The sequence below is a fragment of the Engraulis encrasicolus genome, chromosome 11, assembly GCF_034702125.1.
Source record: "Engraulis encrasicolus isolate BLACKSEA-1 chromosome 11, IST_EnEncr_1.0, whole genome shotgun sequence".
NCBI lineage: Eukaryota > Metazoa > Chordata > Actinopteri > Clupeiformes > Engraulidae > Engraulis > Engraulis encrasicolus.
The window spans coordinates 13717185-13729684 of NC_085867.1; the positions used below are offsets into that span (position 1 = coordinate 13717185).

The 12500-nt window shown below is 43.6% G+C and overlaps 2 protein-coding genes across 3 annotated transcripts in view; one reads left to right on the plus strand and one right to left on the minus strand.

Moving 5' to 3' along the window:
- Positions 1-8015, plus strand: part of LOC134457912 (serine/threonine-protein kinase Nek6-like) — a 79121-nt gene extending 71106 nt beyond the window's left edge. For both annotated transcript variants that reach the window (XM_063209932.1, XM_063209933.1), the window contains exon 11: positions 5476-8015. In XM_063209932.1, coding sequence (XP_063066002.1) covers positions 5476-5586 — 111 coding nt within the window. In that variant the 3' untranslated portion in view covers positions 5587-8015. The remainder of the gene's footprint in view (positions 1-5475) is intronic.
- A 232-nt stretch (positions 8016-8247) lies between these two features.
- The window catches only part of psmb7 (proteasome 20S subunit beta 7), a 26829-nt gene continuing 22576 nt past the window's right edge, over positions 8248-12500 (minus strand). Inside the window, exons 7-8 of the mRNA XM_063209934.1 lie at positions 10964-11115; positions 8248-8536 (exon numbers count right to left, since the gene is read on the minus strand). Of these exons, the coding sequence (XP_063066004.1) occupies positions 8425-8536; positions 10964-11115 (264 nt within the window). The 3' untranslated portion in view covers positions 8248-8424. The remainder of the gene's footprint in view (positions 8537-10963; positions 11116-12500) is intronic.

The window sequence follows — 12500 nt, forward strand, 5'->3', positions numbered from 1 at the left end:
TATAAAAGTATCCCTAGGTAGCCCTTGGTAGCCCTTGGTAGCCCTTGGTAGCCCTCGGGTAGCCCTCAGTAGCCCTTGGTAGCCCTCAGACCCAGAAAGGTTGGGGACCCCTGTGTTAAAGGGACACTGTGCAGGAAATGGTCAAAAAAGGTACTGCACCTATGCTGATCATTGAAACTAGGCTCCCTATTGCCAAATTTGATCTTTACATGAAAGTTTACTAAGTAATAAACAAATATGGTCCAATTACATTCATTTTTGCAGCTAACAATGGCTATTTTAGGAAATTCAAAATGGCGGACCATGGAGAAGATCCCTCTTTTCATGTATGAAAAGTGCCATTTTTCCAGTCATAATGAATACGTAGAATTTGATGGTGGTGCTAAGTATTAATGAAAAAGGTAACATTAGTGAGTGGGCAGCATGATCTCTGGAAATGAACAACTAAAAATCTCACACAGTGTCCCTTTAAGTGAAGTGGTCTCAGATGTGCTCTGTGGAGTACACAAGACACGCTATGTAAAATTAGGTATGCTCTGTTATTTTAACACCATTAGCAACAAACATACATTCTAAGAGTGTAAAACGTGTTGAATTAACAGCGTTAGATTAACTCTGCAGGGTTTGAGAGTCACATTGTTCAATAGACCTTTTACACACTTCCGCGTTCTTTAGGCGGAAATAAACAATTGTAGTGGAATTCTACTTCCTCCGCAACGACCAGCAGCATAACAACAATGGCGCAGGCCAGAAGCAAAGCATACTGTAGTGTGCCTGAATGTTTCTCCTATGCCCAGAGACAGCCGTATCTTCACTCTCATTCATTTCCTGCCAATGAGGAAGCCAGGAAAAAGTGGGTGCGGGCCATACGACGAGATGAGGGGAAAACTTTGATATCTGTATAGGGGAACATTTGTATTCATTACTGGAGTTCCTTTGAAAGGTATCAACAAGTCATTTGCAAACTGGCATCCACTGAGAACGTTCTGTGCTGCATTAAAAAATTGACTTTTCAGGTCGTTTTGAAGATGACTTTAGGCAATGTCTTGACACTTTCAAAGCCCACAACACTTTGGTTTGTCTAAGCGCTCCCTTCCTCACTACTAAAGAAATGAAATGTTTTGAGTCGTACAGTGATTTATGTTTTTGTAAAGCGTTATGGGTTTCAACAAAGTTGCAGTCTAGGCCTTTGTCCACGGCCATTGTCAGCTAACTAACTTAATAAATGCGAAATGCAGTCTTGCACAAAACTATTTGACGTGTATTTTGCCATCAATAGTGAGGTTTGAGCTCGTTATCATTCATTAATATCCCTAGAATATCTGGAACTGCAGAATATCCCTTCCCAAGAGAATGATCTGCGGCGTTGTTTGAAGAACAAAATCCATTTCATGGCATCACAACTATAACTGGCACAGACACAAAGTCACAACCGTGAAATCGTGGGCGTTAAAATGCTTCTGGGTGGGACAAATAGCAGTCAGTCGGTGTGGGAGGTTCGTTCAGTTTTTAGTTGGCACACACACACACACACACACACACACACACACACACACACACACACACACACACACACACACACACACACACACACACACACACACACACACACACACACAGCCACTCACTCAGCACCACGCTTGTCTGGCTCATCGAATGGCTGACTTGTAAATCACTGGAATGTGTTTTTTATTTTGTCAAGGGGAAAGAGGCAGAGGGTGGGAATGTGAGCGTCTGGACAATCGCAGGCGTGTCTTCGCTCGTTTGAAATGATTCAGGACAGTCGGTTAATGATCTCGCCTCAATAGGGGCCATGGAGAGAGAGAGAGAGAGAGAGAGAGAGAGAGAGAGAGAGGAAAAGTGACATATAAACAAAGTGAGGGATAGAGATAGGCAGACAGACAGAGAGAGAGAGAGAGAGAGAGAGAGAGAGAGAGAGAGAGAGAGAGAGAGAGAGAGAGAGAGAGAGAGAGAGAGAGAGAGAGAGAGAGAGAGAGAGAGAGAGAGATAGAGAGAGAGAGAGAGAGATTGGCAGACGGGGAGAGAGACTGAGAGAGACAATGACAGGAAAAGAGCAATACATAGACAGAGAGAGAGACAGGTAAAGAGAGAGAGGCAAACAGAGAGAACGAGAAAGAGCAAGTGAAAGAAAGAGAGTGAGAGAGAAAGAGAGAGAGAAAGAGCAAAAGAGAGAGGTCCCACAGTGGCTGGGAGAATGTATGTGTGTGTGCGTACGTGCGTGTGTGTGTGTGTGTGTGTGTGTGTGTGTGTGTGTGTGTGTGTGTGTGTGTGTGTGTGTGTGTGTGTGTGTGTGTGTGTGTGTGTGTGTGTGTATGTGTGAGTGAGTCAGCCCTATAATGAGGCTGCTGTCAGATTGACTGCCAGAGCCATCGACCCAGGTCAGGCATTGACTGCTGTTTGTGCGTGTCAGTCTCAGCAGCATAGCGAAGGTAGCAGCAGCAGCAGAGGCAGCAGCAGCAGCAGCAGCTCAGCCATCACATCAGCCGCCTGCGCTCTCATGATGGCTGCATTTGTCTAAGCAGCTCTAGGCTGTTAGGAGAGCATACCGCACCGCGCCGCACAGCACCGCGCAGACATGCAGCCGCACACGTCATAATGGGGGCATAGATATTCAGACCGTATGCTACACCAGGGTTGTATGCGGAGATTGACTGTAAGGTTGAAGCAAAGAAGCATGTTTTAATCCATTTTCACTCAGTTTTGTATATACAGCCAGTTTTATGACAAAAAAATGTGTTTTTGTTAAAATGTGGTCTAAAGTCAGGTTACACCAGGGTCATACGCAGAGATTGACTGTAAGGTTGAAGCAAAGAGACATGATTTAATCCATTTCACTCATTCCGTTTTGTATAGGCTAGTGTGCACATTTTTATTTCATTACCGTAGCTGCAAGCTTTCAGTCGGCGAGACCTTCATCAGGCAGCGTTTTTCTTTTTTTACTTAGAAGTCTCTACTAAATTCTGCACCTTTTCAACACACGAGCGGTGACCCTTCACCACCTCACATTTTTATTACATGAAATCAGATAACTGCATTGGGCTGTTTTGATATGAAGTGTGTGCTATAAAAGGCAGTTTAATGAATTAAAAAATCATGTAGATGGCTAAGTCTAAACTCAGGCTACATACCTAAAGAGCCATTTCTTCTTACGGTCAAGGCTACAGCATAACCATTCTACCTCTAAAATGACTTGAGAGCCTGAGTACCAAAATGTTAAATAGTTCTAGTGAAATACGGTAGTGATCTGCTGACCTTTCTGAGTTAGTGCGGGCTGGAGCATTTGAGGCCTTGGTTGGAGCTAGCAGCAGCGGCAGCGGCAGCAGCGGTCCCATACTAATTGTATCACAGCCAGGTAAACCATTCAGCCAGTTAGCCAGACAGGCAGGCAGTTGAGTGACAGACAGGCAGGCAGGCCAGACTGGCAAATAAAGGCATTCTCACAGCCTCACAGCTCATACATCACCTCAGTGAATTACCTGCCTAAGGGCATCCAGTCTCCCTTCCCTCCTTTGTCCCCCCTCGCTTTTCCTAACCTTCATTTGCACAGATCCCTCTTTTCACACAGCCCTGTGAGGGTTTCTTTTTTCGTTCCTTCTTTAAAAAAAAAAAAAAAAAAACTCTTCACCTCTCCTTCCGGCAGGCAGAGTGACACCCCCGGTGATCACGTCTTGCCGTTTAAAGGTCACGACTTAAGCAGGGCTTGTGTCGGCACTCACCGATCAGCTTGAGAAATCTGTTTTATTGACGGGTGCAAAGGTTTCAGCGTGCTGCCTGGCTGGGACATGCTCTCTCTCTCTCTCTCTCTCTCTCCAACTCCGCCTGTCTCTCTCACATGTCTCATAAATGCCATTGAGGAGCTTCCACTGACAAGGATCGGTGGCTTACTGATGACATAAGTGAATAAGCACTGTTGGCTATTTTATTGTCTGTTGTTATCAAAAGGATGCCCCCTGACCTCATTCTGAAATGATCAAGTCAGATGAGAGGGATGCAGTACTTACAAGCATTCCGTGGGTCTGTAAAAGTTCAATGTTACCATTTAAGAGGACTTCCCTGGTTCTCATAGAGGGGGAAAAAAAGATAATGATAGTACCTCAGTTAGGACCTCCGGCTCTTAAAATACATCCTTCCTGGCTTACAGTAAATGCCCGTTTTTTTAATGGATGGGACAGCTGTTCAAAAACCCTGAGCTTTTAAAGTGAGATTCAATACTTGTGGCTCCACAGTCCTGAAGCAGAAGGTCTGCAGAGCACCATTAGTGTGGCCGTTAGACCACATCATTTTGACTCTCAGCAACATTTCCTGTATTCACACATTAAAGCTGGCCAAGCACAGATTTACTTACTTTTCTGTGACACATTTTTCGTAGGTTTAGCAGGGATCTACTGTACGTCAGCCTGTTAGATGGATTGAAAAATAAAACGGAGGAAGTTGACCTTTTTTCATATTGTCCATCCCGTATAATGTGCATTACTTTATTTCTTCTTGACGAGTGAGAGGTTGCCATAAGTGTTAACCTGCTAACAGGTTAAAATGTAGGAAAGCACTAATTTAGGACAAAACAAAAAATCAAGCGGCACAAAAACTGCCACTACATTGAAAAACCTTTTTGTGCGTTTGTCATACTTCTGTGCACTGATGAATTTCATTTTTCCCCTTCAGATTTATTTTATAATTGAATAAAAGATACTAATACAAATAATGCCACAACAATTTATAAAAAAGTGTGTGGTGCAGCTGAAGTATCTAATAATGTAAAACTATAAAACAATGCTATAAACTGAGCTGCGGGAGTTAGTGAGAAGGTGCATCACTTTTTGTGCTCATGGCTGTTTTAGCATTATTTTTGTGGTGAAACTTCATTTCAATATTGGTATGGAAATGTCCCCACCGTCCTCGCCCCCCAAAAATTATACAGCCACGCTGTGTACTGACTGAGATGAACTTCCTATCTGATTTTTATGTTTAAAGGGACACTGTGAGATTTTTAGTTGTTTATTTCCAGAATTCAAGATGCCCATTCACGAATGTTACCTTTTTCATGAATACTTACCACCACCATCAAATTCTAAGTATTCATTGACTGGAAAAATTGCACTTTTCATACATGAAAAGGGGGATCTTCTCCATGGTCCAACATTTTGAATTTCCAAAAATAGCAATTTTTAGCTGCAAAAATGACTCTACTTGGATCATACTAGGAAATATTTGTTTATTACTTAGTAACCTTTCATGTAAATATCACATTTGGCAATAGGCAGCCCAGTTTCAATGAGCAGCATAGTTGCAGTACCTTTTTTGACCATTTCCTGCACAGTGTCCCTTTAAAAGATAAACAAAGGAAATAAAAAATTACAAAAAATAATGCTGAAAGAAATAATATTTGCTGTGTTGCAGTTGCATACAATGTATAAAACAATAAAATAATTGAAATAAATTGTGCCTGTGTTTCAGCTGCGGGAGCTGGTGAGCATGTGCATCAACCCGGACCCTGACCAGCGGCCTGACATCGTGCTGGTCCTGCAGATCGCCAAGCAGATGCAGCTAAGGACTGAGAGCACTTGAAGCTGCTGTGCACACACACACACACACACCTGTGGTGACGCCCATGGACCACACTCACACAACACACACGGTCATACAACATACACACCCCATCTCAACAACGAAAAGCAGCAACAGCAGCGGAAAGGTGACATGAATCGGTCAACCTGGTCTTTCAGATGCCTCATCGCTCACATGTCCTCTTGCATGGAAGAAATATACCCAAGAGTCTGAAGGATGGGGACCCATCACACATCGGGGGAGAGCTCTCCACAGCAGTATATGAGTGGACATACCTGTAACATTTCTTTTTGTGTGTCTCAAAGACAAACATTTTTTCAGAAGAAAGAAACTATGATGAAGCCCACTTGTGACATTGGAAAAAAGTGAATTGGTCACATGAGACATGTTTTTATTTGTGTGTGTAGGGCTAAGGCAGTGATTGGCTTTGCGACTGTTGGTAGAGAAAAGGGTCTCGACTTGGTCCCTCAAAAAGTGGCTGATGGAGAGAACCCCCGAAAGTCTTAGGACGACTATGACAGTGATGATGTGGAGGTCCAGAGGTGGCCTCGCAGACATGGAGTGCATCCCAATATGTGACCTTGCCTCCTCCACTTGCCTCCTCCACTCGCTTCTCGTCATGATGACATCACTGACAACAGCATTATATTTCAATATCTTGCAAAAGCTCAATTGTAGAGTCTTTTTCTCGTTTGCAATTGGGAAGGTGAATGAAAAACAGTCCCTCAAAAGTTGTTGTGGCGAGGCTGACAGCTGGGAAACTTTATCGTTTTCTCCAAGGAGGAGGGGCCAGGAGGCGGGGCGAGGAGACAAGCGCAAGTGGAGGAGGCAAGGACACATATTGGGATGCACCCATGGTTGTCAGATGAGCAGAAGGGGTTGCATTCCAGACTTGTTTCTCTTTCTTAGCATTGCTCTCAATCTCTCTCTCTGTCTTGTTATTAACTTCTCTGTGATGCACCTTGTGAAATGGACTTCCACATGTGCCACTTGGACTCCATGATAATGCTAATTCTTATGCTGTTGCTTTGCGTTTTTCTTTTCTTTTCTTTTACTAAAGAAATGTTTACTGAGGTGTCTTGTGTTAACCATGATCATAATGTTAATCACTTACCTCAGATGTGTTCAGACGACTTTTGTTTTATGTAAATATCCTTTAAGGCTCCGTCTCTTCCCTGATGCATCACACGTCAGTGACATTAGTGTTATCTTTCTTTTTTTCCCTTCCTCTCCCCATCCTACTGTGCTGGCGAGGTGGCAAGGCGTGAGTTCAGTAAAGCCCGTCACCAGAGATTCTTTAAGTATAGAGATATGCCAACATAATAGGTTTCTATGGGCATCTAATGTGACCAGGTTCCGATCTGCCTAAAGGGGTGTGTCATAATGCTCCTAGCATTGAATAGAACAGTCCTCAGGTCTGCCTAAAGGGGGATTCCCCCCCCCAATAATAGAACCAGGAAACAATGGGCCAATGGAACCTCTCTCTCTCTACTCTCTCTGCCGTCACTGACCCCAAAGCCACATGCAAAACAAACTCCTGGAGGGTTTGAACACGCATCTGGAGACAGCTAGCAGGTTCACTCAGTGACATGCTGGGCACGGACAACAAGCAACAGTATAAGCTTTTTTCCCCTTTTTTTTTTGTTTAAGTCTGTTCAGTAAATGTGTAAACAAGTGCCTTATGATCCTGTTCATGGCACATGGACTGAATATTGTAAGGATTCTATGAATGTTTATTTTTTTGTCGTTTTCCTCCTCAGTGGAAATGTAAGAATTTGCAGGAGGTGCAAGGGGTGATGGGAATTGTAGTATTAGTTTGCCTCTGTGTGTTTGTTCTTCAGACTTAACGTTACACATTGTTTTTTTTGTTGCTGGCCAAATGTTGCCTTTGAATAGTACATGACCATTAGTCATTGGATGATTTTTTTTTTCTTCTAACAGGGTGTGCCCGTGTTGCTCATTAACAGAAATATTGAAGGTTTGAACCACTCACACAGCCAATGTAGAATACGTGTTTTACATGCCATTTTAACTAAATGCATTTAAGGTTGTAATAAATATTGAGCATCACATGGTACTGCTGAGCAGGTTCAATTTGCAAACGCAAATCTTTGTATTAAAACCAAAATATTATTTTAAGACGGTTGTTGTAAATGGCATGTGGAAGCCTTATGGATTTGTTTTTTGGAAAACTAACACCAGTAACACTAATGATAGTTACTACCAAACTCAGTTGTGCATATGTTCAAGACTTCTTTTTGGAATTGAACAACTTTAACACATTAATGTTGTTCTCTATTGTTTTTGTTTAGGTTTTTTAACAGTTCCTTTTTGGTGATGAAATGCTGTGGACATGTAATTAATGCCACCCTTGTTGTATTTTGTAGTAGATATGTTCATGTGTAATTACAATAAAAAAACCGGCTTAATTCTGACTTCATACAAGCTATTTTTCCCCTAGAGTACACATTTGCTAGCAATTTTGAAAACTGCCCACACCATGAAGTATATAAATATAAAAATAGGAATGAGGATCAAAAAGATTGCTAATATCTTGTATGATATTTGGAAGTTCAATGCTATCCATTTCTCACAGGTATTCTACATGTTCCTCCTTTGATAACACACTGGAAAAAAAAAGAAATTGAGAAAGAAAAGGCACATTGTTCTTACGTTCAACTCATTTTATTGTAAACCATGGAAAAAAATACATGCTAGTCTATTCTCCCATACAGGGGAGAGACGAGGGACCTTGGGGGAGGGTGGAGGATTACTGAGGTTCCACTATAGTGTATAAAGCTCAGAGCTTGAGGATGTAAGGGGGAAGGGGGAGGGTGTTCAGGAGGTGTCCATGGTCTGCACAGTCTCCTCCACCACCTCCAGGTCCAGGGGGGTCACGGATTTGGTCAGGACGCCGGTCGTGCCGCGCTTGTACTTGTAGTTCCCGGTTCTGTGGGTGGGGAGAAAGGAGGAGGGGTAAATGATTACTATTCATGCCACATTTGACTGTGAAGCTGGACACCTAGCCAGCCAATTGGCCTTGGAGGAGGACACAAGAGTGAGAGGGGGGTGGTCCTTATTGATCGCACGCCTCCACATCATATATCCACATCACTGCGCATGCGCGCGCGTGCACACGCACGGCTACTAAGTACTTTATAAATACAAAAAAAAAAATGTACAAAAAGTGTTTAGTAGTTAACACAACAAACAAATGTTAGTGTTTAGTAGTTAACACAACAATCAGGTTAGTTTTTTCCCCCACGCTTCACCTGGACATGCAGTCAGTTAGAGTGGTTAGGAAGACTGCTTGCTGATGAGAGAGGAGTAAGTGAGTAAGTAGACCGTGAGCTGTTGACACTACTGCGCCCCAAACAAGGCAACTAATACCATCCTGGTTCTCATAGTGCTAGTTTGACATCACTGGTTCCTTTACTTATTTCCTTGTCTACGCCAAGAGATGTTGGGATTAATGACAAATGTAACATTAAGATTTGAGTGGCAATGCCATTGGTGATCAACATTTTTAACGATGAAATGTGTATTTGTTAGTGTAAACGGCTAATAGAATGTGATGCCCCGTGCAAGCCATTGTTGATGCCGATTAGTTGCATTTTCATTGTTCATCAAAACGCTCCTGCACAGTGATACTAACAATATGTATTCTACTGTATATCGTTACAATAGGATTGTTTATCATCATTAGTGTATCATCAACGTTCACTGAATTTGCCAGTTGACCTTTGCGTTTTAGCTCCTGGTGTGACCGTTCTCAACTTCTATATAAAAAGGTATCTGTTTGTGAAGCAGACTAGAGCATAAACGAATATTTGTCGGTAGAAGCGCTTGTGGCTACAGTGTGCAAAGCTGAACTTGTTAAATGCTGCTGCCCAAGAGGACCTGCTTTTTTTTATCTCCACTACACCACAGCACACATTTTAGCTCACTCACTAGCTAAAAACACACCGCAAAAAATACACAACGCTTTACTCACACAATAATTGCCCCAAGCTCATTCACTCTTCAACAGGAACAGGCAGAGAAGAGGTGCACATAATATCACACAAGGGTTCAGTATCAAACATTTCATTGGTGGTTGTTATCCAGCAGGCCTGCATACCCAGTACTAAGGGTGATCGGAATCTTGCCAAATCACCCCTCAGCTCATGCTCATATGTCATTCACAAACCCAGCTCCCAGCCCACAACACTTCTGGCCCTTCAGTTCAATTGAAGTAAAAAGGTAAGTGGTGCGCAAATCCAAAGTGCAGCTGCAGCAAGAAAGGGTTAAATAACTATGAAAAATAAAAATGCAATGTCTGCACACAAGCACATTGTTTTGAGTTTTTATTTCACAATTTAAGCTATTCACCCGTCATCAGGCTCGACTCTGATCTGAGCAAATAGCGGATGTGAGTGTGCGGACATTCCATTTTATTTCTATAGTCCCTTAACTTCAATGCAATAACCACGTGATATTAGAGATGAGACGTTGCACATGGTGTGGTGTAGTGTGGGCGGCCATCAGTCATGATGAGTGGTTAATGCATGCTGACGTGCGGCACCAGAGCAACAGAATACAGCAGAGTGATCTGAAGACCCCTGATGGGGATGTTAGCACAGGCTTTGATTGACAGACTGGGGTATTCAATACGGAATTTGCAGATAGCGTCACATAATGATAATGACAGTGTGGCAACTTTGACGAGAGATACCAAACAGCTGTAGTACACGCAAGTTCTCTGTGCTGTGCACATAACCATTCTATTTATAAATTGCATGCTGAGTGGGGCTACTGTATATCCATTGTTGCTTCCTCATCTTTGACGTAGGACAACTTGATTCCATTGAATCAAACAGCAAACGTGTTTTATCAAGGCTCTTTGCTGGCGTAGCATCTTTATTCGTACTTGCAATGCATCGGATAAATATCCATCTTGTAGAGCAAAGGTCAGCATCTTTGGGACATAGCTGAGAAACCTGCTGGATGAATTCATTTGTCACTTCAATGGTTCCCAGGAGAACATGTCTGCTAGTCGGTTAAATACATCACAGCTATTGTGATATACAGAGCCAGTCATACATGGGGATACATGTACAGAATGTCCAATGTATTACTTATCTAACGTCACCTAAGAAGGTCCCATTAATCAACAAGGCCTGGATGCTAGATAAGAGCGTCCTCACCTTGGGGTGCCACTGCTCAGTGGTCTAAGGCGCCATAACATAACTCCAGGTAACTGGGCTCCAATCAGATCCACAGATATTTCCCCCGAGTCCCGACCCTTCTCCAGTCTCCCTCCCACACAAAAAATCCTCTCTCACATTTAGGCCAAAATTACAAAAAAACAAACAAAAAAACCTCAACGCGTCCTCACCTGACTCCCTTCTTGTTGGCCTCGTCGTGGGGCCGCAGGTAGTCCAGCTTGTCCTTGGTGATGACACACAGGTCGATGTTGCTGCCCGAGCCCAGGTCATTGAAGATACCCGCCGCGATGGCGTCACGCACCAACTGCTTGGCATCCTCTACCTGAGAAACACATTTAAAATAAATCAATACATTAACAAAACAGGACATACAATAATGAATTTTTTAGGTTACACTATATTGTTTAATTCTGCATGTGATCTTTAAAGAAACCAGCGAGATATTTATAGAAAACATTTGGGCCAACATCCATAACAATAAAAAAAAATGATGATCTACAAATGCATTTAAAACAGAGGTGATGTTGTGGTGTACACTGCATATTTAGATTGTGATGAGAGGAGGCAACTGAATGAGGTTTTTACACAGAGCTGCCTCCTCTTGAACAGCAGTGCAGCACACACAGCGTTCCACATACAACAAGGGCTCCCTCTATTGACAAATCACAGAGTTGCACATAGCTCATTTCTCCCCTCACGCAATCATAACATACACACTCAAAACACACACAACAAAACACACACACACACACACACACACACACACCAACACACACACACCAACCAACACATACACCCACACTCACCAACACACACGCACCCGCTCATCCCAACAAGCACTCATAACACACACACACACACATACGCACACACACGTGCATCCCCACAAACAGCACACACAAACACACACTTCCATCATATCTAGCCAAGATAAACGATCCGGCAGAGGCGTGCAATTTACACAATAGGTGGCTGTTTTCCCCAGTGAGCCATTGAGGCTATGGGGCCGACGCCGAGTGGAGAGGAGAGAGGAGCGGAGAGCAGAGCAGAGCAGGGGAGCGTCTACATTGCACTGCACCGCACCGGCGAGGCGAGGAGGCAGGCAGGCAGTCAGTCAGGCAGCAGCCTTTGAATGCCTGTGAGCCCGGCCAAAGACACGTGATAAATAATTTACCTTTATTAATCAAGCGCCTGGGCCTGGGCAACACAGACCCACTGCTGCTATTGCCCAGACAAACGATCGCTCGCCTCAGTAAAAGGCTTGCAGGAGCGGAGGACTATCGGTGTGTGTGTGTGTGTGTGTGTGTGTGTGTGTGTGTGTGTGTGTGTGTGTGTGTGTGTGTGTGTCGGAGCATGCGGTCACACCAGGGTTTACATGGCGAGTGTTTCAGAGGCAATTATTTTGGGCTTAATGGTCCCTGGGGTGAGCTTGGGTGGAGAGGGCAAGAAAAGGGGGAGCAGAGGAGGAATACATAGATGAGGGTGAGGGTTGGTGTGTGTGTGTGTGTGTGTGTGTGTGTGTGTGTGTGTGTGTGTGTGTGTGTGTGTGTGTGTGTGTGTGTGTGTGTGTGTGTGGCGGGGGGTGTCTACAGAGGTGGATAGAGGTAGAGAAAGAGAGAGAAAGAAGAGAGAGAATGAGGGAGGGAGCAGGAGAACAAGACAGAAACAGAGAGAGGGATAGAAAGAGAAATAGAGGGAGATGGATGG